General features: G+C 41.2%; 2 protein-coding genes and 1 long non-coding RNA gene across 3 annotated transcripts in view; all 3 read left to right on the plus strand.

Moving 5' to 3' along the window:
- The window catches only part of LOC145436055 (uncharacterized), a 307,559-nt gene that overhangs the window by 116,199 nt on the left and 163,802 nt on the right, over nt 1-27,558 (plus strand). The gene's annotated exons all lie outside the window — the stretch shown is intronic.
- Nucleotides 5,727-6,156, plus strand: LOC145436049 (NFX1-type zinc finger-containing protein 1-like). The gene is made up of 2 exons (XM_080313340.1): nt 5,727-5,901; nt 5,961-6,156. The coding sequence occupies exons 1-2, from the start codon at nt 5,763-5,765 to the stop codon at nt 6,104-6,106; spliced, it is 285 nt and encodes a 94-aa protein (XP_080169466.1). The 5' UTR covers nt 5,727-5,762; the 3' UTR covers nt 6,107-6,156.
- Nucleotides 25,528-27,558, plus strand: part of LOC145435397 (NFX1-type zinc finger-containing protein 1-like) — a 98,023-nt gene continuing 95,992 nt past the window's right edge. Inside the window, exon 1 of the mRNA XM_080312673.1 lies at nt 25,528-25,678. The gene's annotated coding sequence lies outside the window, so the exon portion shown is untranslated. The remainder of the gene's footprint in view (nt 25,679-27,558) is intronic.

A 27,558-nucleotide genomic window follows, 5' to 3' on the forward strand; every position in this document is an offset into this window, starting at 1 on the left:
CAGACTTCGGGGTGGTGAACCTCTTTACCCAAGGGTACATGAAATTCACGAACCATTGCATGGGCCGCTTGTATGATGACCATTCTCAAGTAGTCCGACAGTCGAAAACAGTGAACAGTAAAAACGAGACTTCTTTTACTACGCATCAAAGTCGATAACATTTATGTCATAAAAACTCAGTGTTCATTCATGTCCTAGTCGAGCGAAAGGCATTAATAAATGAATTCGGTCACTAATTTTGTTGCTTACATATATTTCGGGTCTCCGAAGGCTGTAAATCACTGGGCTCGGTTTTCAAGGACAGGACTATTAGGCGCATGGACATTGGACATATATAAATGTATAAGGTCTCGGCAAACATGCGCCTATCATTTTATGCCGAGATTTCATCGCCGACGATGTTTCTGCAAGCGAACCTGTGAAGTCGCATGTTGGACCACATGTTCTCTCACAAATTGTAAATTGGGACTAGTTACGATTTTCAATTTTCAGGATGTGGTGCCAATGTTAAAATTCAGAAATAGAATATCCATAAATCGCACAACGCGCCAATAAAATCATAAAGTGGAACTATTCTGCCGAGAAAAATTTCACTACACGGTAACCTACAAAGATAAAATCTACAAAATGTAACCGACTCAGTTAACTACGCGCTACGCCAATGCCTCAGAACTGATAGTCATCAACAACATCTCAAATGTTGCTGTAAGGCTAATCAAATTTTTGGCTGGCCTTGCATGTTCAGAATCTATTACATCGGCAATATATTTTCTGATAGAACCTTCTCGTGACTAAGTAGTGGCCTTGTGGGCCATCACCCATGGCTATAAGCCACGATTGCTTAAAAGTCCTACCACAGTATTTGTCGCGCAAGCCACAACACAACTATAAGTATAAAAATCACAATCCACAAGTCTCAAGCAACAAATCAATTATACTTCAATAGTTTTGACTCTAGTCAAGTCCGAGTCCAAGTCAGCGAGCAACAGGTCGAGTCTGAGTCATATAGTTCTGAGACTATAGAGGCCGAGTCATAGATTTCACTGTTCTCTATTCATTAAAATCATGACGGGTTCAATTCCCTTTTGTGAATGTCTTCCAGGGTGATATTAAAGGCCTCACATTCATAATATTCATATTTTCTCACTCTGAACATGTTCATTCAAACAGACAAAATAGGGTTTCGCGCCTATATTTTTCAAGTTTCCCTGGCTAAAACTATTGATGAATCACCATCACCACACTCGGCTCTTGGCTGGTGAATGCTCCAGTCAGCTGCAATGGAGGCTACAAGTAACGAATGTTTACATTCGGTAGGCCTACGGTATGTACTATACGGTATGTACTATACTATACTATACAGGTCACAAGAAACTGACTCAAAATAGGCTTTACGTACCCTACTATAATCAAACATCTCTTCCCATATTACCAGGGATATCTAATTATCCCTGTGCCATATTACGTTCAGCATGCATTCGCACTTCGCACTTCGAACCAGGGAAAAGGGATGCCATTGCTCATTGGCCACTGCCAGTTGGCCAGGCCACAGAGCCCGACCCGTAGAACTATTTCATTGATTTCATTTCATTGATTTTTTTACCTAGCCAGACCTACAGGGTTGGTGCGATGACATGCAAAATAAGGTCAAATACATGCAAAATAAGGTCAGTCGCGACATGCAAAATAAGGTCAGTCACATGCAAAATAAGGTCAGTCGCGACATGCAAAATAAGGTCAGTCCGCGCATTAATCCAAATCTATACTTCAACTCCAAATCCAACTCTTTTTCTTATGAAAACGAAATTCAAAATATCTTTCCTGTATAGTAGCCTACTTTCAACAGTGAAATTCCTTATCTATATCCTAAGTCTTAAGATGTTTCAATCAAAAGATAATCATGATTATCTTGATTACGAAGTCAGTCGCATGTAGAATATTATTATCAGTCGGCGCGTAAATCCAAATCCATATTTTAATTAGAAATCCAAGTCTTTCTCTTATGAAAAATAAATTTAAAATATCTTTCCTATATAGTAATTTCATGATTGAGATTCCTCATCTATATCCTAAAGATGAAGATATTTAAAACAAAACATAATCAGACGATTATTTCGATTACGGGGTGATTAGTCGCATCTAGAATATTAACAGTCCGTGTATAAATCCAAATATTTACTTCAAATCCGACTTTTTTCTTGTGCCACTGACCTTATAGTCCGCAATCTGCATGTGGCGACTGACCTTATTTTGCATGTGACTGACCTTATTTTGCATGTCGCGACTGACCTTATTTTGCATGTTTTTGACCTTATTTTGCATGTCATCGCACCAACCCTCCTCAGCCAGACTGGATCCGGATTTTGAATTTGCGGTGAGAGAGAGAGAGAGAGATATTTATTGATTTGTCCAACCGTAAAGAAAACATCATTGGCACATGAAACAACAATAAATGAACTTAACAGTGACAGTCGGATTTTAGCAGTACTTTTCTGCTGCAATATGAATAATTAGCATTGTTCTGGGAGGATTTTTTGGATTCAGAATTGGACATTCACCAGCCGGATTTTAATCGGACTCTAATTTTTCCAGCCGGATCCGGATAGGTCCAAATCAAAACTATCCGGATCCCGAGATTTGGGGATCAGACCATAGTGTCCTATCATCGAATGTGACTAGTCACATTCGATGGTCCTATAATTATGGTGTCGACACAGGCAAATCTCAGGCCTCAGTGAAATAGTATCACGTCACAATTTTCATTTGGCTACAGGCAATTTGACGGTATTTTTTGGCCGGCTTGCCGAGCATTAAATTTGGTAAAACGGGTGTCAATCGAAAGCTGACCCTACACTGATTACGAAAATATAAATCTTATCAGCCTCGAATTTTTCATTGTTATGGAGATATAGGCATTGGGACGCAACAATGCTGAACAATGCTGCCTGGCTCATTTTCTCTTGAGCTACTATCTCATTTCGCCAGACAGCATTGTTGCGTCCCAATGGCAATCTCCATAACATTGAAAAATTCGAGGCTGATTGTGGGAGTCCATCAGGGTTGTAACCAAAGTCACAAAGGCTCCGTGTCTCAAAGTCAATCTTACTTTTATAGTTTTGACTCGAGTCAAGTCGAGTCATTTCAATTCACCACCGAGTCAATTCCGAGTCAAAGTCAGCGAGCAGAGGGTCGAGTCCGAATTGTGGAATTATGACTCGAGTCCGAGTCCAAGTCATTGTGTAGACTGCTCAGTTTCCAGTTAAAGCATCGGTAAACCCACTTTTTATAACTCTGTTTGGTGATATCGAATGTTTCGCATTTATATTATACCAATTTTCCTCACTTTTAGCAGTTTCTGCTGGTCGCATATTCAAGTACCAGTACCCACAGACGAAATCCCAATAGTGTGTTGGCTTCGAATTACAATGTCGGTCTTGGCCGTCTGAGTCTCGAGTCAATGACTTGGATCGAGTCATGCGCAATGACTCGAGTCCAAGTCGAGTCGAGTCATTTCCGTATTTTGAAAAAAATGACTCGAGTCAAGTCGAGTCATCAGAAAATCGTGACTCGAGTCATCACAACCCTATTGTCCATTGATAAATATATTATAGATCAGATTATAAAATCATTCAGAACTTAGTGAAGTACCATTAGGTCTTGGAACATGTTCGACTTGACTTCAAGCCGTGTCATTTGACGATATGCGAGCGACAACTACGTGCTGACTCGCTAATTGGCACAGTTGGCATGGCCGTTCGTATTCGGCTCTTTCATTTGGTCAAGGACCGTAACTGCCGCACCACAAACCCCCCAATTGGAGCGGGGCTGAGCGTGTCGGGGCCCAACATTATTTCGTAAAAAACGTAAATTACAGAGCTTTTTTTAAACCGACATTTTTGTCGCGATCAGCGCGGTTTGTGGCCCTAAATTTTCCAAGACGACACCTTAATCAACTCTACCGGAAAATCCGATGATTGTCAGAGTATAAATAATTTATGGCTACATGTATGCAATAATCAATATTATTGACAGATTCAGTCATGAATTACAGAAATTTTCGCGCTTTGTTTGATCACGTTTACTAAACTCTCTACATACACTAAGTTGAATGAGTGTGTTCACAAGTACTGGTGAAAACATCCAACCTACTGCGGGGCCTGGGGGCGAATCCCCATAAGTTTGGTTTTTCACCCGGTGGGGGCCGAAGACCATCCCCCTGATTTTGTGGATGGCCATGTATTGCTGTTTTCAAGTGTTTCCGTGCAGTTCATTATTTTCATAGTAGTAATAAAAGTCTGGTGGTAGTGGGCATTGAGCATAAGGTAGCACGACAATGTGCTTGGTTTGTCTCTGAAACGCTTGTTGTCTCGATGTTATTGCCGACAAGAATATTATTCGATTGAGCGTGGTCGATTATACAGCCATGTCCTTCGACTCGATAGACTGTAAACAACTCTTGGCGCTAGCACGTTTATCTGGGTAAGGCTATTTACCTCTACTCAGCAGAGTCACTACGGTAAAATCATCTGAATGCATCACGAACATAATATTTAATTTCGATCAAAACCCTCAAAATATCTCTCTCAAGCACCATATACTTTCAAAAAACGGTTGCATACCTCACGTTTTGAGTTGATTTCAAATTTGAGAGTCTACCGGTCCGCTAAATATTTTTTGAAATTTTACCGGTCCGTGACGTGAAAAGGTTCAAAACCACTGCTCTCTAGACTAGTGATTCTCAGCCGGGGTCCGTGAATTATTTTCAGGGGGTCCGCGAAGCCTCAAAATAGTTGATAGCCTAATTTGTATTTTTTTTAAATTCGGCAAATCACAAGACAGTTTTGCTTCATTACTAGTAAAACTCCAGAGTTCAGATCAACAGAATGACCATTTGAGATAAAATATCCTACTGTGCAGACTCACTTTAATTGCTAAATTCTCAATAACCTACTGATACCAACATTTTGCTGTTTAGAGATGATTTGTTGGGGATTGTGGAAAAAAAATTGGATGAGTAAAGTCAATAACGGTGACTTTGAAATGTTTACAAAAATCCATTTTCACCTGCGATACACACAACCACCTTTTCCTTGTTACCTTCATGATAAGCTGCTAGATAGGAATGACCAGGCTTGGCGTTATATGTTCAATAAATAAATTTGTTTGTCAATTTTGGTGCCATATTTGTTGCGATCATACCCCAAATGTGCCGTTGGAAGCGTGAAACGGTATTATTACATTCACCAGCACTACCGGCACTCGTTCATATCAAATTGAAGAAGCTGATTTTCAAGACGCGACAACTTATTTCAAGAAATGCAGTTGCAGAATTCGCTTTGAAATAACAGTCAACCCAATTTCTACGTGATCTTATTTTCAAGGAAAGTCATTATGTTGCTGTTCATCACTAAGCCTGCAGTTATCATTTGCACAAGATAGATGACGATTGCACAATAAATGAGCTAAATTTGAACTAAAACTTCGTGGAGGTCCGCGGGGGTCCGTGGCGGTCCGTACGGGGTCCACGAAGACAAAAAGGTTGAGAACCACTGCTTTAGACTATCATACCCTTAAATAATGACATCCATGACGGATTGATCGCTGAGGGCACATAAAACTGATACGAATTAGTTTCGATCAGCGACATTCCATCGTTGTTAAAAGGCGTGAATTGAATAGTTCGCAGCTTGCATACGAATCTTGAACTATCTGTTTTTAAGGTCCCGGCGCTAAAAACTGGCTTTGGAATCACTAACGAGGAAATGAAGATGATTTATAATGCAATGGAGTTTCTAACCAAAGGACATTGGTTTGAGTGCCCCAACGGCCATGTTTACGCCATAGGCGAGTGTGGAAGAGCTGCCCAAAAATCCAAGTGCCCGGAATGCAATGCAGATATCGGTAGCACACAATAAAGATATTCTAAGGGAAGTAATGATAATCAGGATTTCACATTTCAGGCGGCACCAGTCATCGACTTGATCCGACAAATTGCGTTTCCGAGCAAATGGATGGAGCAACGCGTTCTGCTTACAAGGAAGACATGCGCACTAATTACATACCAGACGAAATGCTTGATGACCTGCGTCGACAAGGCTTCAGATGATTGTTGTATCCGATTACAGCATATTTCCATGAAAGAGGACATATAGTCGGGAAATTCATTCACCTACATTTGATCGCTGATGAATTCACTAAAAACGTTCATTTTGCCCAGGTGGTAGGTGCTCGAAAAAACGGTTTCCGCGTCTATTTTCCGTTGAGTCGACTCAAATGAGATCTCAAATAAGAGAGTGTTCAATGTACTATTTTAGATAGTGTACGAACTTCTTCTGTTGACAAAGTTCGGTCTGATGTATTTTGATAAAGGTCGACTCGAAGGCACACGGATGAAAATGTGAGCGAGATTTCGCATCATCTGTGTGCCTTGGAGTCGACCTTTATCAATATACATCAGCCTAAGCTTTATCAACAAAAGGAGTGTCAACCGAAGATATTTGGGGTAGTATTAGTAGAAAGTATCGAGACCCGTTTTACACTCTGCTCTATATAGTAGTAGCAATGATCAGATGTCGAATACGTTGTTCGGACTGGCCTATACCTAGGGTTGCCATCGACATGGACCCAAAAATAAGGAAGTCGAAAAATTAGATTAGCAAGAAAAAGCGTTTTTGTACATATTTTGTATTTATACGAACCGTGGCATATCACATTCCATACTTTTCCCCCAAAACAATCTCCTCCAGCAACTACTTGTTATTAAAAGTACTTCATGGATCTCACGACAACTTAGGTCTAGGTTTACCTTTACTCAGGGCCGATATAGCACTTCATCACCCGCCCACCCGCCCACCCACCCATAGGGTGATGAACCAAACCTCTTCACGTCGAGGCGTAAACCAAGGTGGAAAAAGGCCGTACACCAAGCTTAGACCAACTCTACTTTGAGCGTATGGAGCAAAAACTCCAGTAACAATGCTTCTAGTCTTGGTCCTGGCCGAAGAAAACTTACTTGCAATGTTGGAATCGAGGAATACTCCTTTGAACAATTGCTATGTGCAATCGTCGTTGGGGAATGATTGCTGGTGTTTGACCGTATGGAATTCCCAGGTACCCTCTGCAGCAGCTGCCTTGTAGTTTGTGGTCGTTGGTGCTGATCGACTTGTGGAGGAATTATTATTCATCGACTGGCTCATATTAATCATCATGACATATTCTTGTGTTGTGGGGTATCAATTTGAGATGAAATAGCGGTCTTTCCTATGGCCTCCAGGTTAATGCCACTATTGCAAATATTGCTATGTGCGAATCACTCTCCCTTCAAGCTTGGTTAGACACCTTTGAATTCTCTCTCATAATCGTCACGATAAACGTTTTTACGCTTGTTCATTTAAACCAGCTGTTCTTAACCTTATCCCCAGCGCCCCCCAGGGGCGATTTGGATTTTGACGGGGGCGGGAATGCTTAGGGGTGATATGGGGGGGGGGGGCGCTGGGCTCAGGTGGCGGTATGGCGGCGCTGAATAAAAATGGCATCGCAGTAGATCAGTGGTTCCCAAACTTTTTCGGTGTCAGGGTCAAATTTAGAATTTCAGAGCACGGTCGGGGCCGCACAAATACCAGGGCCATTAAACGGGCCCAAAATGTCATCATAATATGAAAATTGGCATTGTTCCGATCAATCACTTGACGCCATCGGCCATTGTTATGGTCATTGTGTTGCTGCACTCCCATTGTTCAGAACAGTCGACCCTTGGAGGCTATTTCGGAGTATAGTTTTATTGCCCTGACGAGATTTCAATTTGCAGCTTTCGATACAAACCGGACCTATCAAATTATGCGGACGCTTTGGGCGTGAGCTATAGGACTACCAATTATGCTGCTTTCAGGGCGATTTAGTGATTCAGGTTTTAACGCCTGGACGCGCGAAGCGCGAAAATTTTCTGTAATTCATGATTGAATCGGTCAATATGATCGGGAATTGCATATATATTGCCATCAATTTTTATCCTCTCTCTGCTAACGTAATCAGTTTTACAGGTAGAACCGAGGGAAGTGTGTTTAAAAAAGTAGGGCCCTTCAATAAAAATTAAATATCTTCGGGCGTATATACTCGTTGGCAGGAACGAAACATCACTTCGTCAGCCCCCCCCAAAAAATAGTAAACTTGGGTCTTGGGCTCCCATAGGGTGATAAACCTATCCCTATCACCTTGTTTGCTTTTGCCACGAAACTAGTGGTAATGTTAAGTGAGCTAGCGCGAGGCGCAAAAATTTTCGATAATTCATGATAAAATCGGTCAATATGATCGGGAATTGCATATATATTGCTATCAATTTCTTGTCCTTGCTGCTCACGTAATCTGATTTACCGGTAGAGCTGAGTGAGGTGAATTGGAAACGGTAGGGCCCATTAGTATGATTCCGTAACATGTTATTTCGTGACCTCCTGTCTGCTATATAAAAAATATAGAATCGCCCAAACGTAGGCTTCGAAACTAAGAGACACCACGATTTGAAATTGGTATTTCTTCACTGGAATATAATTTTTCCCTGCGGGAAGGTATTTGTCTCGTGAGGTTAAGATTGGCAAGACAGCAGTATTTTGTATATATAACGACGTTTTCGGTCAGCATAAGGGCAGTCCTGTTCAGCCAAGGTTTTCTCGCTTGGTGCGTCGTGGCGCGGTAAAGCCTAACGCCGATATGCCGAATGCCCATTTCTATAAATCTTGCGCATTTTTTATTGGGAATGAGTACTCAAAAATCAAGATATTCGGCAGCATGATATCACGCATACAGCAAAAAAAATTGAAAAAGATGCATAAATTTTCCAAAAAATACTCTATAATTTATGCTAATTCACGAAATAATTTTGAGCCCCGTTCGAGATCGCCTCCCCCCTTCATTGAGGTTTTGGCATGCGGTAGTTACAGTCCTGTCTTTACCTATATCCAGGCCGTGTTATTTTTGGCATTTTTCGATTTTTATTTTTGGCAGTTTTGGCATCGTCCTCTAAATAGATAGTTTCAGCCTTGAATTATTCACAAAAACGCTTTATTTGGGCTAGTTTGTCAAAAGACACCACAAAATGTGCAGCATCCACGTATAATCAGTGCCAACAAACAATAATAAGAAGAAAAAACCTAACGATTTCATAGGTTAATAATATCAAACGAAACCACAAAATGTGCAGTGTCCACCAGAATCGGTGCCAATAAGCAAAAAGAAAGAAAGAAAAGCCTAACAAACACGCTCAACAGCTGATTGTTACAGCTGTTGAATAGACTTAAATCGTTTGCACTGTAACAGTGCTTCCAAACTCAGGTCAGCTAAGTTTCTCCTAAATTCATTTCTCGCTCTGCGAATCTGGGAAATATCGGCTTCAACAGTAGCCGTTTAGGGAAAGAATGTTGCCAGTCATCCACAAAAGGTTTTCAGAGATTCAAAATCGTTGGAGGACCGAACCGCCTTCCATGCATCATGAAAAGAGATCACTTCACCAGTGCCATCGATCTCATCGCGGAAAGAATTTTCTTCCCGATCCTTTTCTAGGAGTTTCCTGTGTTGTCTCTCAACACATTCTATTTAGTAGCCCGACTATCATTTCTCCTTCAGTCTACCGATATATTTTCGGAGGACTTTTGTCACTTCAGGTGGCTTTAATATTACCAACTCGCATGGAAGAGTCCTGGGAAGGTTAGCTTTTTTAAGAACATTGACGCAACAAGACTGTCTGGCAAAACGAGACTATACAGCTCAGAAATAGTCAGACAGTTTGTTGCGTCACAATGGTCAACTTGATCACAATGCAAAAATCGTGGTTGATTTTGGGGGTTCCAGTTCTATGAGCAGAATATAATTTATATTTTAATAATCAGTACTGAGGCAGCTTCTCATTGATACCGGTTTTATCAAATTTACGCTCGACAAGCCGGTCAAAAATGGTCGTAAAATTGCCTTTGGACAAATGAAAAGTATGCGACGTAAACCAAATGCAGTCAGCCGTTCAATCTCGCTGTGTCCACACCATTCAGGACACCATGCTTTCACCCCTAATGGGTGGGTTGGACCCAAAGCAAGAAACCTGCCTTTCACAAACGCTCTTCTCGCTTGTAACGCGGTCCTGTTAACACAACACCATGAACGAAATACACTATTTGGCAGGCTGTATTATTTTTGGCATATGCCAAAAATTGCTTATTTTTGGCATTTTCCAATTTTTATTTTTGGCAGTTTTGGCATCTGGCTCCTGAAATGCCAAAAATAACACGGCCTGCCTATATCTATATAGCTACTGCTCGTTCAACTGGACGTAACGATAGCAGTCTACTCACGACTTTCTTGCAATCTTAATTAAAAACTCCAGACTCCAAGCCAAGCTAGTGTATTTTATAAATATAAATTCAATTTTTTGTCATAACTCGATTTGTTAATATTTTTGGGGGCCGCAAGAAGGCTAGCTGGGGGTGCCTTTATTTTGTACATGCAAGCTAATGAAAAGCTAATGCAGCTAATTAAGCTAATGAAAAGCTAATTAAGCTAATGAAAAGCTAATTAAGCTAATGAAAAGCTAATGAAAAGCTAATTAAGCTAATGAAAAAGTAAGCTATTGAAAAGTAAGCTAATGAAAAGCTAACTAAGCTAATGAAAAGCTAATTCAGCTAATGAAAAGCTAATGAAAAGCTAATTAAGCTAATGAAAAGCTAATTAAGCTAATGAAAAGCTAATTAAGCTAATGAAAAGCTAATGAAAAGCTAATTAAGCTAATGAAAAGCTAATTAAGCTAATGAAAAAGTAAGCAAATGAAAAGTAAGCTAATGAAAAGTAAGCTAATGAAAAGCTAATGAAGCTAATGGAAAGCTAATGAGAAAGTAAGCTAATGAAAAGTACGCTAATGAAAAGCTAATGAAGCTAAAAGCTAGTGACTCTAATAACTATGCTGTAGCACGGGGGCCTTTCGACCCGCCTGGCGGGAGCAGAGCTTTTAACGTGGCCCATGCATTTCAAAGGGGAGTTTGGACTTTGAAAATTTTTGAGCTCGCCCATACTTTAACGTGGGCGATATAACTGCCGCAACTTTGCCGCGCGTCGCCTACCTTAAAACACGCGGCCCTATGGCAAACCGGCTATACTTGCTCGGATCGGTCCCAGATTTCGTGTGAGCCTAGTCATGAGGGGTGTTTGGCCGAGAATATTTTAAAAAAAATTTCCGAAAATTTTTTCGGACTTCAATTTTTTTTCAATTTCGTTGCCATGTTAAAGGATAGGGAAGTTGGAGTTAGTCGTTTTTTCGATAAAAAAAAATTTTAATTTTTTTCTCGATCCCCACTTTTCTGGTATCGTTCGACGCAGTACACGTAGAACACGCCGGTACCCTCGGCGTGGCTTTAGGAGGTCGCAGAAATATTTCAGATTTTTATCCTCGTTCTGTGATCAGGAGCTCGAATCGACTAGTCGCTTAGCTTTACGACGCACAGGAGCCGAGTTACGACGTTTCGTGTTATAGCTCGGCTCCAGTGATACCCAGCCCCAAGCTCGACCCCTCGTTGGAAGCGCCGCAACGAGACGAAGCCGAAAGTTTCGGAAAATTTAAAAAATAAATTCTTGGCCGATGCAGACTGAAAATGATGACACCGACGACGAGGCTAGCGTAAGCAACGATTCTGCACCTGTCGAAAACAGCATCGTTTTTCATGGCTGTGCACAACTTCATAATAAAGTGTTTGAAGTTGAGGATCAGTTGTTGTGTCCTGCCTTACAAGATCAAGCAGGAGGGGCTTATGACAACCTCAAAAGCACATTTAATTGCATTCAGCGAAAACTGAGACAGGTGACATTGGAAGTCAAGCAACAAAGAATGCAAAATATGCATTAAATGACTTTGCACGATATGTTCAAGCAGTGTTTTCCTGACATTCAGTTATGGTGCTTGCTGTTGAAATAGTTGAACCCAGAAATTGTGAAGAATTTTTGCGTACTTATCTGGGATGCGAACTTAAACGGGTGCGTACTTAAGCGGTAGATTACTGTACTGCGTCCGCTGCGTCGAACGATACCAGAAAAGTGAGAATCGAGAAAAAAATTTAAAAAAATTTTTTTATCGAAAAAACGACCAACTCCAATTTCCCTATCCTTTAACAATCAACATGGCAACGAAATTGAAAAAAAATTGAAGTCCGAAAAATTTTTGGAAACTTAAAAAAAAAATTCTCGGCTAAACACCCCCCACGACTAGGCTCACACGAAATCTGGGACCGATCCGAGCAAGAATAGCCGGTTTGCCATAGGGCCGCGTGTTTTGGGGTAGGCGAGACGCGGCAAAGTTGCGGCAGCTATGTCGCCCACGTTAAAGTATAGGCGAGCTCGAAAATTTTCAAAGTCCAAACTCCCCTTTGAAATGCATGGGCCACGTTAAAAGGTCTGCTCCCGCCAGGCAGGTCGAAAGGCCCCCGTGCTACAGCATAGTTATTAGAGTCATTAGCTTTTAGCTTCATTAGCTTTTCATTAGCGTACTTTTCATTAGCTTACTTTTTCATTAGCTTTCCATTAGCTTCATTAGCTTTTCATTAGCTTACTTTTCATTAGCTTACTTTTTCATTAGCTTAATTAGCTTTTCATTAGCTTAATTAGCTTTTCATTAGCTTTTCATTAGCTTAATTAGCTTTTCATTAGCTTAAATAGCTTTTCATTAGCCTAATTAGCTGCATTAGCTTTTCATTAGCTTGTTGTACAAAATAAAGGCATCCCTAGCTGGGGGCCGCATGCGGCCGTCAGGGCCGCGCTTGGGAATCACTGCAGTAGATGGTGTAGTAAGGAAATATGATCATATAGTACAGGAGTCACCAACACGCGACCTCATATTCTGCGGCCCGCGACCTGATTTGAGATTTCGGAAGAAAGCTAAGAAAACCAATTTTAAATGCTGAAATTGACTACAGTTTCAACATGTTGCTGTTGTTGCTTCAAAATAAGCTATTCGCCTGTGCCCGAAATGACTATTCGTCACTACCAAAAACGGCCCCGGTGATGGGAACAAAATTCCATCGAGGGAGAATCAGCTGATATGAATGTGCATACTGTCTTGACTTGCAATGGCCCGAACACTACCAAGACCGAGACGCTTAGAAAACGCTTTGGGCAGTGGTTCCTAAAACTGGGGAGCGCACACCCCTCGTGGGGGCGCGAAAGCATCAGAAGGGGAGGCAGAGATGCGCTCAACTGAAAAAAATTTCGCGCCTCCACGAGGGGTGTGCGCTCCCCAGTTTTAGGAACCACTGCTCCAAGCCGTTTTCTAAGCGTCTCGGTCTTGACAGTGTTTGGGCCATTGCAAGTCAAGACAGTATGCCCATTCATATCAGCTGATTCTCGCTCGATGGAATGTTATTGCTCTGTGTGTAGTCCGGAACTCATCTTAGAGAATTCTCTTGTCAACAGTCATAACCTTCCATGCCATCAAACTAGACGTTAGGATTACTAGCATTCTGGTTGCATTTTGTGATATGACGATTTTTGAGTTTCATAAATGGGGGCGTGTCTAAAAAAGTTTGAGAACCACTGGCTTCGGGTTTCCCCACAAGATCAAGCTTTACGTGAAGATGGTCTTTCGGCTAGCCACGTATCTCGCTAGTCCCAATATCGATTCCTTAGTCGCTGAAAATCGTTTCCAGGTATCGTGCACAGCTCACAGTTCAAAATAAAATAAAATTGATGATAATAATTATCTTTTGTTGTATTTGTAATCCTTGGTTCCGTTCCAAATTTGATGTGGGCAAAGATCTCCACCACATTCTAAGTTGATTTAGTAGTCACACAAAGCAATTAAACAAAACCCAATGCAACTAACTTCACCGTATTTTCAATCGCAGAGGTGGATTCGGGATGTGTACATTGAGCTCGAACCAAATGGTGTGAACCTGCAGGCCTTACCCGATGGTTATTATAACAACCTTGATTTGATCCAGAATATAGCTCATACAATTATTATGTCGTTAATTAGTCGAGCGGTCGTCTGGCGCAATTCAAGCGTAAAATATTTCTAATAATGAAGTCCTTATCCTAAACCGGACTTCGACCACTTACTCGTTGTTTTTACTACAGTCCTTAAAATATGGGGGCGCCAGACCCATGCAATTTTTGAAAGGGGGCGCTGGAGGGGCAAAGGTTAAGAGCCACTGATGTAAACTAATAAGATTCAGTCTTATTGGTAGCTAAAACTATAAGCGCAAGTACAATATAATTTAGAAAAAAACATGGTACTGCTGTTTACTGCTAAAATAACGTCAGCTGCGGTAGCTTGGTACAGACGAAACCGCTTTAGCACCACTCACTGCCCTAGCCAAATCTTCAAGAGAATTTCTTTCATTTATGATGTCTTGAAATCTCGACGAAAGGCATAATTTTATAATATTATGCAACACAGATACTAGAGGAAAACCATCAAGGTTCTGTAGCGGCTGAAAATAAGACAAAATAAGGACGCAAGTCGAAAATAAGGACATTTTTTAGAAATAAGGACGGTTGAGTTTTCTAAGACGCGACCCTTCAAAATAAGGACAAATCTTAGAAATAAGGACGGTATGGCAATCCTGCCTATACTGGTAAGACGAACGCGTAGGCTTATATTCCCCTGCAAGTCCTCGTCGAAAATGTTGGCTAAGCGACTGAAAACATTGTTTTTATGGGAATGCTATAGGATTTGCCTGATTTGGTTCATACTTGTGATCACAGTCACCATTGTGGTTTCGAATACACTAAAATGTAGGGTTGGAACTAGCAATATGTCGTCACGTGACGTCATAGCTTCACGTTGGCGTTCACACAGAACCTTTCAAAAAGGTTCGCGTTCACACGAACCTGAACCTTTCAGAGGTTCGCAGGTTAAACGCACTCTGCAGTCTGCACAAATGCTTGACAGACGCATTCAACCGGTAATCCTAATTCATAGACCTCTTGTGATCGGTGCAAGATCCCGTATCAGTCAAAATCTAGCATCGGTTTATAGATGTTACGACACAATTATGACATTTAAAATCGTAATATAAATATGATAATTTAGGCTTACCATATTTTGGAAATCTAAAAAGAGGACACTTTTTGAGAAATTTGAGACTTGCAAAACTGGAGAAGAAATCTCAAAAACCGGTGCATTTCCCACTTTGTGCGAGGTCATCTTTCCGCTCAGAGCTCAAGATACCGTTTTTCTCTCCGCATTGCTAGGTAGATGACTAAAAAAAGCTCAAGTAAGTTACAAGTTACAAGTTAGACAAGCGTAGTTTTATCATGCGGTTTTCGTTTGCGAGATCGAGATCCGACGATCTTTGTTTATATAGGACAGGGATGGCCAACTTGCGGCCGTTGAAGGGAAATTATGCGTCCGTCTATAGGTAATTAGTAGGGCCATTTTATATGACCTTAAAAAATCAATTATATGACTTTATTTGGGGGAAAATATGACTTTATATGACTTTATGCGAAAATCGTGTATTTTTACATGTAACCAACGTAACTCATGTAACTGACGAGTAAAACATGAACAACATAACAGTAATACACATCCATTTTTATTTTAAACCACTTTTGTAGTACAGTTTCATGTATAGTGTGGAATGTTGGAGTCTTTAAAGTTACTATTTGGACGTAAAATTGACTTTAGTAAGGAAAATGAGCGCTCCACAGACGCAGATGTTTGTTGACACTTCTGCAGTTTTGCATACAGCGCTGGTGAAATGTCTTGTCTTTGTAGCTCCATAATTTGTTTCACATCGTTTTTGTCCAATCGCTTCTTAATGTCATTTTTGAGCTCAAGCGGATCTTTTCCGAAATCAAGGGCATTTAGATCAGCATGAGCCTCTTTGATAGTGTACGTACAACTCCATTTTCAGTATCAAGTTTGAAATATTGTTGTAGTGTAGGCATATTTCTGTTAACTGAATCGTCATCTTTGGATCGTTCACTGAATCTTTGACGCTCTTTACAATAACTGCTTCAGCTTCCCATGCGTTGACTATTTCTTTCACTTGTGGAAGTCTCTGAACTTCAAATTACGTCCCACTTCAGTGCACAGAAGTTAAACAGATTGTGTAGCAACACAATGCAATGTGTGACCTCATAGGTCTGCGACTGTAATGTTATGTAGGCTAACCTTACAGTTTGCCTTTGTTCAATCAGAAATTGCCTTACTTTATTAGTGCGTAATTGCTTCAATTGACACATTTTATTTAAAGTATACAACAATATGACTTTATAACTCAAATATGACCTAACCAGGAAAATATGACTTTATAACTTTCTTAATATACCCCATATGGATGCGATTTTGGCGTTAAAATTGATTTCACGACTTACTGATGCATAGAAAAAAATATGACTTTAATGACTTTAAATGGCCCTAGTAATTAGTATGTGCTGATGGCCGTCAACATTCATTCAGCAATTGGAACCCAAATCTTGAAATCTTGAAATCTGATCACATACGACGAAAGGGGACTGGGTGAATATATAGAACAAATATACCAATATCGTTTTATAACATTAGTAGTACTTGCGATGTCGGAGATTATAGTAAGCCAATATATTTTGATGAGTCCGGAGTTCACAGTTACCTGAAAAAACGAGCCTGCTTAACCTAGGGCAGGGGCGGGCAACTTCTCCAGTCGACGGGCCGGATATAGCAAAAATTAAGTACTTGGCGGGCCGGATTGCTGAATCGATACATTTTTCGGCCAATTATCCACATATGCGAGGAATAAATTGCATTTATTGAATGTATTTTAACGATCGCAATGCCACTTCAAAGCTATTTCTCGCCGATAATGACGTACACAATGAGTGGATTTGAGAACAGCATTGCCATATAGCCGCCGTCATGACTGCTTCTCTCTGATCAACTAACACATGATGCAATCCATAATTAAGATTTCCAGGCGTTCGATAAGCCCGGTACCGCAAATTTACCTATATATCAATTAATTGGGATAGAGTACATGGTTAATGCCGATAATGCAAGCCTTCTCGCAACGACAAACTTACGCGTAAGCTACCCTCGCACGCTGCACACACTGCACAGTGAACTGCACACTAGGGTTGTCCAAAATTTGGAAAATCTTTAAAAGTCTCCGTGATTGTGTCTCATTCTATAGATTATTGATGAAAAACAACAATTAGCCTGAAAGAAGCTTACAGGAAAGCCGTTAAGATTTCGGTCAAAGCGTTTGAAAGTAGCTGCTCAAGAATGGGCGTGCCACCGACCATAGAACGGCGAGAAGACTAGTAATCAAATAACCACGGCTCTTGATTGGCTAATCGGCTATGCTCCAATGATCACGGCAGCAGCAGCTTGCTGATTAGGTGTTCAAGAAGTCTGCTACCGGCGGGGATTCTGAGTGCGCATTGTTAGTATTTTGGCAGGTGATGATTTAAGGTTAATTCAGGACATGTTGAGTTACGAAATACATGATGAACAAACAACACCTGTTGCACAAAACCTTTTACAGCATGACTGCTTTATTGTGAACGAAGCGGCTGTAGCTTACATGCCGTCCTTTCATCGAGGAAAAGCAAAGGCACTTATGCAAGTGGTGAACGAATTCCCCGTTTGAGAAGGGATACATCATCAGTGAATACAAATATAAAGCTTGACCATGACACTATACTTTGTGTGATCCTTTTGGACCCAAGTTGTAGCATATAGCTGAAGTTTCGAAGGTTCTAGGGATCGACTGAATCGGCCGGTTATGCTTGGCAGTTATACTTGAAGCAAATTGAATTCACTTATAAGAGTGGTCAAAGTCCTTAATGATGCTGCAGAAAAGAGGTGTAAGGTAAGCACAGGCTATGCTGGATATGATATCCAAACTATGCTGGATACTATATGCAGCATAGTCTGTGCTTTTCTTCACACCTCTTTTCAGCGGGATCCATAAGGACTTTGGCATACCATATCCAGCATAGCCAGTGCGAGTATGTGTACATTACCACCTCTTTTCTACATTATCATTGATGACTTTAACAACGCCAACAAGTGCATTCAATTTGCTGTAAGCATCTGATAAATGCCAAGCATACCTGGCTGATTCCGCCGATCCCTAGAGCATTCAAAACGTCACCTATATACTACAGCTTCAGCCCAATAACATCATCATCATCATCATCATTGGTTTATTAGCAATTTTATCAGTTCAATACACCACAAAAAATGCGATACAATGAAAAGACAGGAAGGTGTCGAAGCGACAAGGAGCAGTCTATGGAATCTGACACCCACCTTGGCCTAGGCGATGTAAAGAGGAGGCATGCACACTGAATGAAAGTAAAGAAGATAGTATAGAAAAAGAAAGCGACAATAAATAGGGCGGCATGTCATGGGAAGCGAGATCGATAGGTCAGTCGTGGTCCGGTAATCTTGAGGATGTACTGTATTTATTTAGTAGTAATTGCTTGTATTTCGACTTGAATGTGGACATGCTCGTCGACTGTCGGATGGCCGGCGGGATACTGTTCCACACATCAGGTCCGGCATATTTGATAGTGCGATGATCTTTTCGGTCGATCATATGATATTTGGACGACGTGGACGCGCGTGTGTTGTACTTGTGCGCTTTTGATTCAGAGGTAAAGAAGTCATTGAAATATTCGGGGCAACGACCGCAGTGGAGCTGATACATAAACTTGGCGATTTCTAGTTTCCGCATATCTTCTATGTTTAGGACGCCGAATCTCTTCAGCAGCGACTTGTTGGACGGGCAGCCAGGCCCCTTTGGGGCCCTAGCTATGATTCGGAGTACTTTATGTTGTAGTTTTTGCAGTGGCTTGAGTGCAGTTTTACTGGCAGCCCCCCAACAGAGGATGCCATAGTGTAACTTCGATTGGATTAAGGATTTAAAGAGTATCAGAAGAACCCATGCTGGCATGAAGCGCCTAAGGCTGTAGAACAGGCCGCACTTCGGTGATAATTTAGTTTCTAGGGACTGAATATGACTCTTCCAGGACATGTTCGAGTCCAGTAAAACCCCGAGATATTTGGCATTATCTGTGTTGGAAACGGGCTGACCAGCGATATTAACGGTTAGGTTATTTTTTGAATTTACTGTCAGCAATTGCGATTTCGAGGCGTTTATGCAGAGGTTGTTCTGGGCAGTCCACTCATGGACTTTGGGCATTTGGTCACCAGTCAGGGCATCCAGCTCTGCCGTCGAAGATGCTGAAGAGAGGAGGTGAGTATCATCAGCGAAAAGTGTGGTGTTCAATGAAGAGGTTTCAAAAATGTCGTTGACATATATGGTGAAAAGGACCGGTCCAAGTACTGAGCCTTGGGGCACACCACAGGTCACCAGGTGAGGAGAGGACAAGGTGTCTGAGATCGCAACCATTTGTTGGCGTCCAGTGAGGTAACATCACACAAAGTATAGTGTCATTGTTAAGCTTTATATATTTGTATTCACTGATGATGGATCCGTATTGAAACGGTGAATTCGCTCAACACTTGCATAAGAGCCTTTGCTTTATCTCGATGAAAACACGGCATGTAGGTTTCAGCCGTTTCCTTCACAATAAAGCAGTCATGCTGTAAAAGCTTCTGTGAAGCAGGTGTTGTTTGTTCATCATGTATTTCGTAACTCAACATGTCCTGAATTAATCTTAAATCATCACCTGCCAAAATACTAACAATGCGCACTCAGAATCCCCGCCGGTAGCAGACTTCTTGAACACCTAATCAGTAAGCTGCTGCTGCCGTGATCATTGGAGCATAGCCGATTCGTCAATCAAGAGCCGTTGTATTTTGATTACTAGTCTTCTCGCCGTTCTATGGTCGGTGGCACGCCCATTCTTGAGCAGCTACTTTCAAACGCTTTGACCGAAATCTTAACGGCATTTCTGTAAGCTTCTTTCGGGCTAATTATTGTTTTTTTTTTATCAGTAATCTATAGAATGAGACACAATCACGGAGACTTTTTAAGATTTTCCAAATTTTGGACAACCCTACTGCACACCCTGCTCGTATACAATAACATACAGTCAGCGAGATTTGACGATTAAGCAAGTAGTGGGGAATCTCGGCAGACTGCGGCCGCTAGCCACATTATCATGTAACACGGGATAATGCCCGCGGATCATATGTTGTCTGACCCTGACCTAGGGTTACCATATTTTGGAATCAGGAAAGAAGGACCCTTTTTCAAATTTTTGAAACTTAGAATATCGGAGGAATATCTTTTGGAAAATGGTAAATTTTCCCCGCTTCGTGGTCGGTTGACTAAAAAAAATAGGCCAACTTTCCGGCTCAGTTACCGAAATAGCCGCCGGAACGTTACTTCAGTGCTGATTTATTGGATCTCGGTCGATTTCCCCCCTATATTTAACCAAAATTCTAAAAAAAAGTCAAAATCCCAAAAAGGATGACATTTAGGTGTCATCGGAGGGCATTTTCGAAAACCTGAAAAAATCCTCTTAAAGGAGGACTATGGTAACCCTAGGTCAGGGGTCACCAACCAGATGAGTGGCCCGCGAGCCTGCTCTCAAAATAGATCGAATAGCAGGATTTGCCAATATTCGTCCGATTATCACCAGTGAGCTTTTAAATATGTAAATTGAGTGATTTAGCTATTCTTGTTCAACTCAAACTATAACATGTTACTTAGAAATGACAATACATCTATATTAACACTTAAAACGATGATATAAAATATCCCTAATCAAAATTAGTAATATACCAACATGTAACAGAATAACAACCTATCGAAGACGTGGAATACGGCAACGGCTACTGCCCATACATGCGATATGACGGCATACCATCCGCGGTTTTCTTGAAATGGTGGGGGGCTCAGTTATGGCAGCCCGACGTCCCGGACAATGCCCAAGTAGTAAACAACATTATTATCCGGTAGAAGATAGCGGTGACGTAGCCTACTAGCAGATGCAGTATGCCCATTACGTATGGCATCTTTTGACACACCTTGTCTCTCTTACACTCAACGCATTTTATAGTACCATGTTTATAACTTTCTGTAATCGACAGAGGTGGTCAAAGTAGTCAAGGAAGCTACTCAAGTAGAAGAAACATTTTGGCAGGGTCAGACGAGCAAGTTTCCAAAATTCGTATTTTGAGGACCAACCTACATATTCTGAAAGTAAAAGCACCCGTCTTATTGAAAAAAATTTCGCGTTTCGCGTGACTAGAACGTACTGCCATAGCATGACGGTGGGAATAAATTGTAAATTGCGTTCGCCTCTTACATAATCCGGCTCGTTTGTTAATCGCGAAATGCCGAATTTTGTTCGCAGCGGTAAGAGAATGCGTGTTAGTGAATTAGTTCAATTAAAGGTCAGTGATGAAATTATCCGTAGACGGAGGGTCTGTGAGCGAAGGCCCACATAAGCTCGATGTACACCCTGTGGGACCCAAGAACAGCATTTCGCGGAAGCGAACAAAGTGCTGTTTTTGTCCTGGATGCTGCTTACAGTTTTACAGGAGATTGCGCAGGGAGTGGGTGTGGTTGCGCAGACTCCTGATAAATTCGATGAAACATTGCTTGGATGTATGACTCGTGATCGTACAGATGACGGTCTATACAAGAAATTAGTCGAGAGCATGATACAAGAGATGACTGAGATAGTGACTAGTTACTAGTTGTGACACATATGCTGACGCACTCTGCTATTTGACTTTATTTGTGACGAATATGAAACCATCAACACTTCCTCCTTTCTTGTTTTAAATCAGGCACCATACATATCACAGCTTAATTATGTTGCGTGTGGGTTCACTGATTACAAGCTCTTCGCAAAATAGACAGCGTTGAGTGACGACATAGACATTTGTAACAGGAATATATATTATTGACTTATTATAATTGTTATTATTATTGGATTATTGGATCAACAAAGTTCGGTAGGCCTCTACTTGCTAAATATTAAAATGAAGATGTCATAGTTTTTAGAATAACACGGTGTTGTTAATGCTATCGTTACGACCGTTTCGCGTCAAGGTAACGTCTATTCGGTCTGTTCTACTTATTGAGAGCACGCTGCTGCTATAATGTGAACATATTGTGAAACTCTGAAACATTGACGCAGTTATGTAGTCGGTGTTAGCTACTATGTAGGTAACTTGATCATACATTCTACAGCACCTATATTGTCTCGTGGCAGACCTACTTTTGTCCCGACCAAAAGCTGTGCGTCAGTATATCCATCAATCAATTCAAGGTGAGATCTATTTATACTTATCGGCCTGTTGTACTTTAAGCGCGCACTTGTTGTAATGTGATTATGTCTTACAAATATTGACGCAGTAATTAGTCAGCGTTAGCGTTGTTGGTCTGTCGGTGGTAGGTAAATTGGCGAGAAAGCTGTACCAGAAGGCCTGGTGTCTCATAAGAAACCTCTTTATGATTATGTTTAGTTAAGCTTTTGACAGAGACGTTTCGCAGAGACCACTGTCGTGACAACCCGTGCGTTGGAGGTGTGAGTTTAGTTTACAGTGTCCAGTTTGCAGTCGCAATATAATTGCTGATTCCCTCCGCGACAAATTTCGTGGACGGGGAATGCATGAGAACGGTGCGTGCATACGAAGGTACGCAGAGTCTCGATCGATGCCATTTAATTCCGACATCCACTTCTCAGTACATAATCCATTAGTGTATGACTTCATTTCGGGAAGTGACAGAATCGTTCCGTCTTCGTCGGTGGGTCCAGGCTCCAGGTGTGCTAGCGGCCAGTTTTGCGAGTTTATCCGCCCTTTCATTGCCACGTATCCTGTGCGAGCGGGAATCCAAGTCAACGTGACTTGTACTCCATGTGTTGCCAAGTCTCTTCAAAGTAAGACAATAGTTTCAATTAAACTATTCGAATTGCCATTTGATCGATATCAATGCGCTTTTACTGTCGGAGAATATCGCCAACTGTTTGTACGGCATCCATGCACTGCTCGCCCAATTTAGACTTAACATAATTGCGTATAATTCCGAGAAAAATATTGATTGATTGGCGTCACGTGAGGCCCAATGAGAATATTGAACTTCTCCGACCCAAAATGCTGCACCACCGCGCGTATTTGTTTTCGAACCGTCGGTGTATAACGTGTCGCTATGTAACGTTCGCATTCCTGACGTAAGTATTCAGGATGGTGTGCCCCGGAGGTGATCAGCGTCAATTTAAAATCGACAACAAGCTGTTGATTCACCCAGGGTGGCCAATGGCCATGCACTCGGTTTCGTACATAGCTTATAAGTAATATACCTTTGTGATGTCATAAGCAAATGCTTTTCCTCATCATTTAAACTTAAACGTTAATAATGGACTTATTGGTTCCTTGTGGAGTAAAACAGGAAGGAGTTGACCAATGTTCATTGTTCAGCTTGCGATATCTGTCGATAATGATTTTCGAGGAAACCGCCACGAGGCACAGACTATTGAGTAAGTCTTTCTGCGAGATGCTTATGGATAACGTAGTCATAATTGCAGGGGCGTAGGCAGGGTGTTTCGGGGCGGCGAGATTGAAAACCACTGTGCTATAGATGGTGGTCCGGTAATCTCGAGTACTTATTGATATTTAGCATTACAAATACGTCACAACCTTGTTCAGAGGTGGCCATCCTGCAGATGTTACATTCGGCAGTTAAACAATAATTATATGCGGCCCTCAACACATAATAAATTAGCGTGTGTTGGCGACCGTCAATATGCAATTTGAATTAACGAAGTGGCTCCCAAATCTGGAGAGAATATATATTTGAAAATTTTATTCACGCTTGGCGCGATTCAGGGTGACTTGAATTATTTGGTTTCCATATGATAGTGTAGTCTGAGTCCCACCGTACAAATGTGAACCGCAGAGGATATGATACACCCCATAAAGAAATACCGAGTCGGAGTATTGTGCGTCTTACGACTTAAGGTTTTCCTCGTACGTTTGGCCGATTCCAATATATATTTCGACTATGCCTACAATCCCGACGGGAGTCAATGTTCCCTCTAACTCTTGACGAGTCTGCGCGCACTCACCAAAAAAGGTCATCACTTCGGACTTTTTTTGCGCAACTAAGATTTTCTGTGGGTGAGACCGTGTCAGCACTGCGCATTTGCGCCCGTGCACAGCTTAGAGGCAACATTGACGGGAGGTCAAAAAATAACAACATAGAACAAAGTTATTAATAAAAATAGGAAGATGCATCATCATTAATTTGGTTCGTAAAAGTTTCGATGACATCCCCTCCATTAACTCTATCGGTTAATCATATCATGTGGGCTAAGAATGGATAAATATTTGACATCAAAAGATGAAACAACTTATATTATCCACGAAATTAATATTCCAGAGGGAAGGCAATCCACTTACCTTTTCCTAACATATATACTCGCGATTTTGGTAAAGAGATACTAACCCTGCGAGGTGTTCTACTGCTACAATTGAAATTTTTATACGCACGGTATATCTCAAGAAATCATTGATGGCACAGAACACCATAAGGGATCTCCGCGGTGCGAAGTTCTAATTAGCCAATTTAGCATGAGCAATGAGCATATATGACGTCCAGATGGGCCATGACGACTCTCCGCCGGGATACGGCCGCGTGCTATACATGGAATCGAAGTACGGCCGTGAATAGCAAGGAGGTTCAATACACCTGGATTATAGGATTACTGTAAGGAATTAGTGATTTATGTGGACAGTGGTGTACGAGTTTCGAGTAAATGTTAAAAGGGTGTAGCACGACGAAAAAGTTTGAAGAGCACTGTTGTCCAAGTCTGCCTGTGATTCAATCCCAATTTGAAATCGCATATGTCTCACAAAAGGAGTTCTTCTCTTTTACTCTGACATGGTTCGTGTGATCGACCCCAGTATATTTAGAGCAGCGAGAATCCCTTTCCCACTAAATAACAACATACTTCAACATTATTAAGAATGGGCCAGCCCGTAGCAAACCCGCGAAAACCTCGCGATTCTTCCCGAACTTGTGGAATTGACATGACTTAATTAGGACGTGCAATTACGTTCACTACAATCTACATTATCGAACAACCCCCTACAATGCGAGATACCGTAATGCTGTGTTCTACAGCTGTAACACCAATAGTTAGAGTCCAAGCCTATGCTGATAGGTGTTTATGATGAATTGCACAATAATAGGCGAGGCTTCACCGGTGTCCCGCGTCTCCGTTTGCGCACCCTGCTAACTAGCCGTTTTAAAGTGCACCGCGAACAAAAGACTGAATGTTAAACCACTAAACACAACCGAGGTCCCGAGTAGCCTATCTGTTTATATAGCTATTGTCTAGTTTCGAGCCATTAAAATTTTAAGCTTCACGTTTCGTTTTACTGCAGGCGTGTTTGGTAGCGATTCATTGTATCGAACTTCTCTCAAGTTCTACTCAGCTCAAAGCCAAACTGCAGGGTATTGTAATGTTTGATGAGGCGTTTCTGGCTAGTTCGAATTAACATTTTACTGGTGATATTCCAGAATTATTAATGGTTTCAATAATTCTAATATTTCCCTGCGAAGAACTGGTACTTTCATTCGGAAAATCATGTATTGATCCTGATGATATAACGGTACTGGGATCTGGGAACTGGGATCAAGTAGCACCCTTCAGCGAATCAAGTCAGTAGAGGAATGGATCATCCAGGACGTGACTTACGTGAGAAGCTTTCGCACCGAACAGCCGCCCGCAATCGAAGGTATGATCTGATTGGTTATGCAAGCTGGCATACTATACGAATTGCTTACTGTAATTCTCAATTAATATCACACTTTAGTATATTTGAATACCCATTTAGTCTCTATGGCGCGATCCTATATTTTAGAAATGAAATGAGACGCAACCCCTAATGTAGCGGTGGTCGGAAAACGGTGTAGTTAGATATGTATTGTGTCTGTAGTAGGAATTTTAGTTTTTACGATATATCGAAAAATTTGTGGTTCTACATAGGTTTTTAGATTAGCGTAAGTGTTCCGCGGGCTAGTAAAGGTTGAGAACCACTGTCCTAGGAACTCATGTCGGACCAGCCAAATTGCGACATAAAAGTCAAGAGTGTTACACGAGAAATTGCTCGTTTTATGAACGGGAAATCAAGTTCACTGGTTTCACAGTTATTTTCCTTCCAGTCGGTTGCCAATTTCCGTGATTCACTGAGTTATTTGCCCATTGCTTCATCTATGGGGGTTAAGGAGAATAGCCTGTAATGTGACATTGCTCTGCTTATTGTATGGTTATTAGTACATATAGATATTAGGTTTGCCTAGGCCGGGGGTTTTCAACGGGTGGGCCATCGTCAAAAATCAGATCTACTTGAGTAAGTACCAGAAGTAGAGGAAAACTACTTCGAGTACTTCGTAAAAGTATAGGTAATTCGTTACTGACCACCTTTGCAAATAACCATCCACCAAATAACTGTTTATGTCCATTTCCAGTGAACTCGGGATATTGATTGATACCGGCTTACTATACACACCGAAATCACTAGTGGTCATGTAAAGGAACTGCAGCTATAGTTGAAAATTCCAACCATCCTCATTCCACGGCAGTTGAATAAATAAATTGCTATAGTGGCGCGGCTGCGAGTCTCCACTGCCTGAACCGTTGCTAAGTTACAGGCATGGTACCTTCAGTTGCACCTGCACCCAGTTTCTCGACGCGACCTCCATATGCCAGTAAATCTAGTCCCATCATTTCTTTATGTAGTATGTGGAAAAGACATTATACGTCACTTACTTTGCTGATGATGACACAGCAAGGATTCTCATCGCAACTTGCAATTTAAAGGCTACATTATGCGGAGCCGCGCAGCAGCGGAAACATAGAAATTTATTTATTCAACTGGCATGTTATTGGGATAGTTGGAGGTATTGTAGCTGAATTTCCTTTGCGGTGACTCCTAAGGAAAATGGTTGCGACATTTTTTTTCTGATTTCAACTTTCCTTTGAGACCACATCATATTTATAGTGCAGTGCCCCTTTAACCGATGTTGTGTCACATGTTATCATTTTCAATTTTTCCTTTCATCATATTCATCTAATAGGTTTTCTAGACTGTGACATGACGTGAAGCCACATTGGTATTACTGGTATGCGAAGCATTTGATGTTTGCACTTTCTTTGAAGGGTGGATTGACGATTTGGGGGGGGGGGGTTTGTCGGCTGCATAGAAAATTTCTCCTTTAGATTCAATTTGTAGGTTACATAGTTTTTATCTTCTGGCCACAGCACTTTCCTTTTATCTTGGTAATGTCAACAGGTTTTCTTTTACATCTTCACATGAATCCATTTCTCTTTTTATAATATCTCCTGATTCTCCAACAAGTTCCGTAGCTTTGAAATTATTGTTTACTTTGTCATCGCCGTAATGTTCAATTTTACCCAGAGAAAAATTGATTCATCAGCTATTGGAATCTTGTGATCCAGTTCTTAGCTTGGACTAGGGTTACATTTAAAACAAAAATCAATTTAAAACAAACATGTTTAAAACAAGGCCCGAATTTAAAACATTTTTTTAAAGCCATGACGTCACGAATATTCAATTGTGGCGTCACAGTGGATTGACATTGACAATTAAAAATA

The sequence above is a fragment of the Botryllus schlosseri genome, chromosome 3 (assembly GCF_051294905.1).
Source record: "Botryllus schlosseri isolate E-star chromosome 3, Bs_hap1, whole genome shotgun sequence".
In the NCBI taxonomy this organism is placed as follows: domain Eukaryota; kingdom Metazoa; phylum Chordata; class Ascidiacea; order Stolidobranchia; family Styelidae; genus Botryllus; species Botryllus schlosseri.

What these genes read in the sequence shown, in the direction of transcription:
- LOC145436049 (XM_080313340.1), top strand. Translation starts at nt 5,763, where the DNA reads ATGAAGATGATTTATAATGCAATGGAGTTTCTAACCAAAGGACATTGG. An exon ending in GGAATGCAATGCAGATATCG is followed by an intron (nt 5,902 to 5,960) that starts GTAGCACACAAT and finishes TTCACATTTCAG; the next exon opens with GCGGCACCAGTCATCGACTT.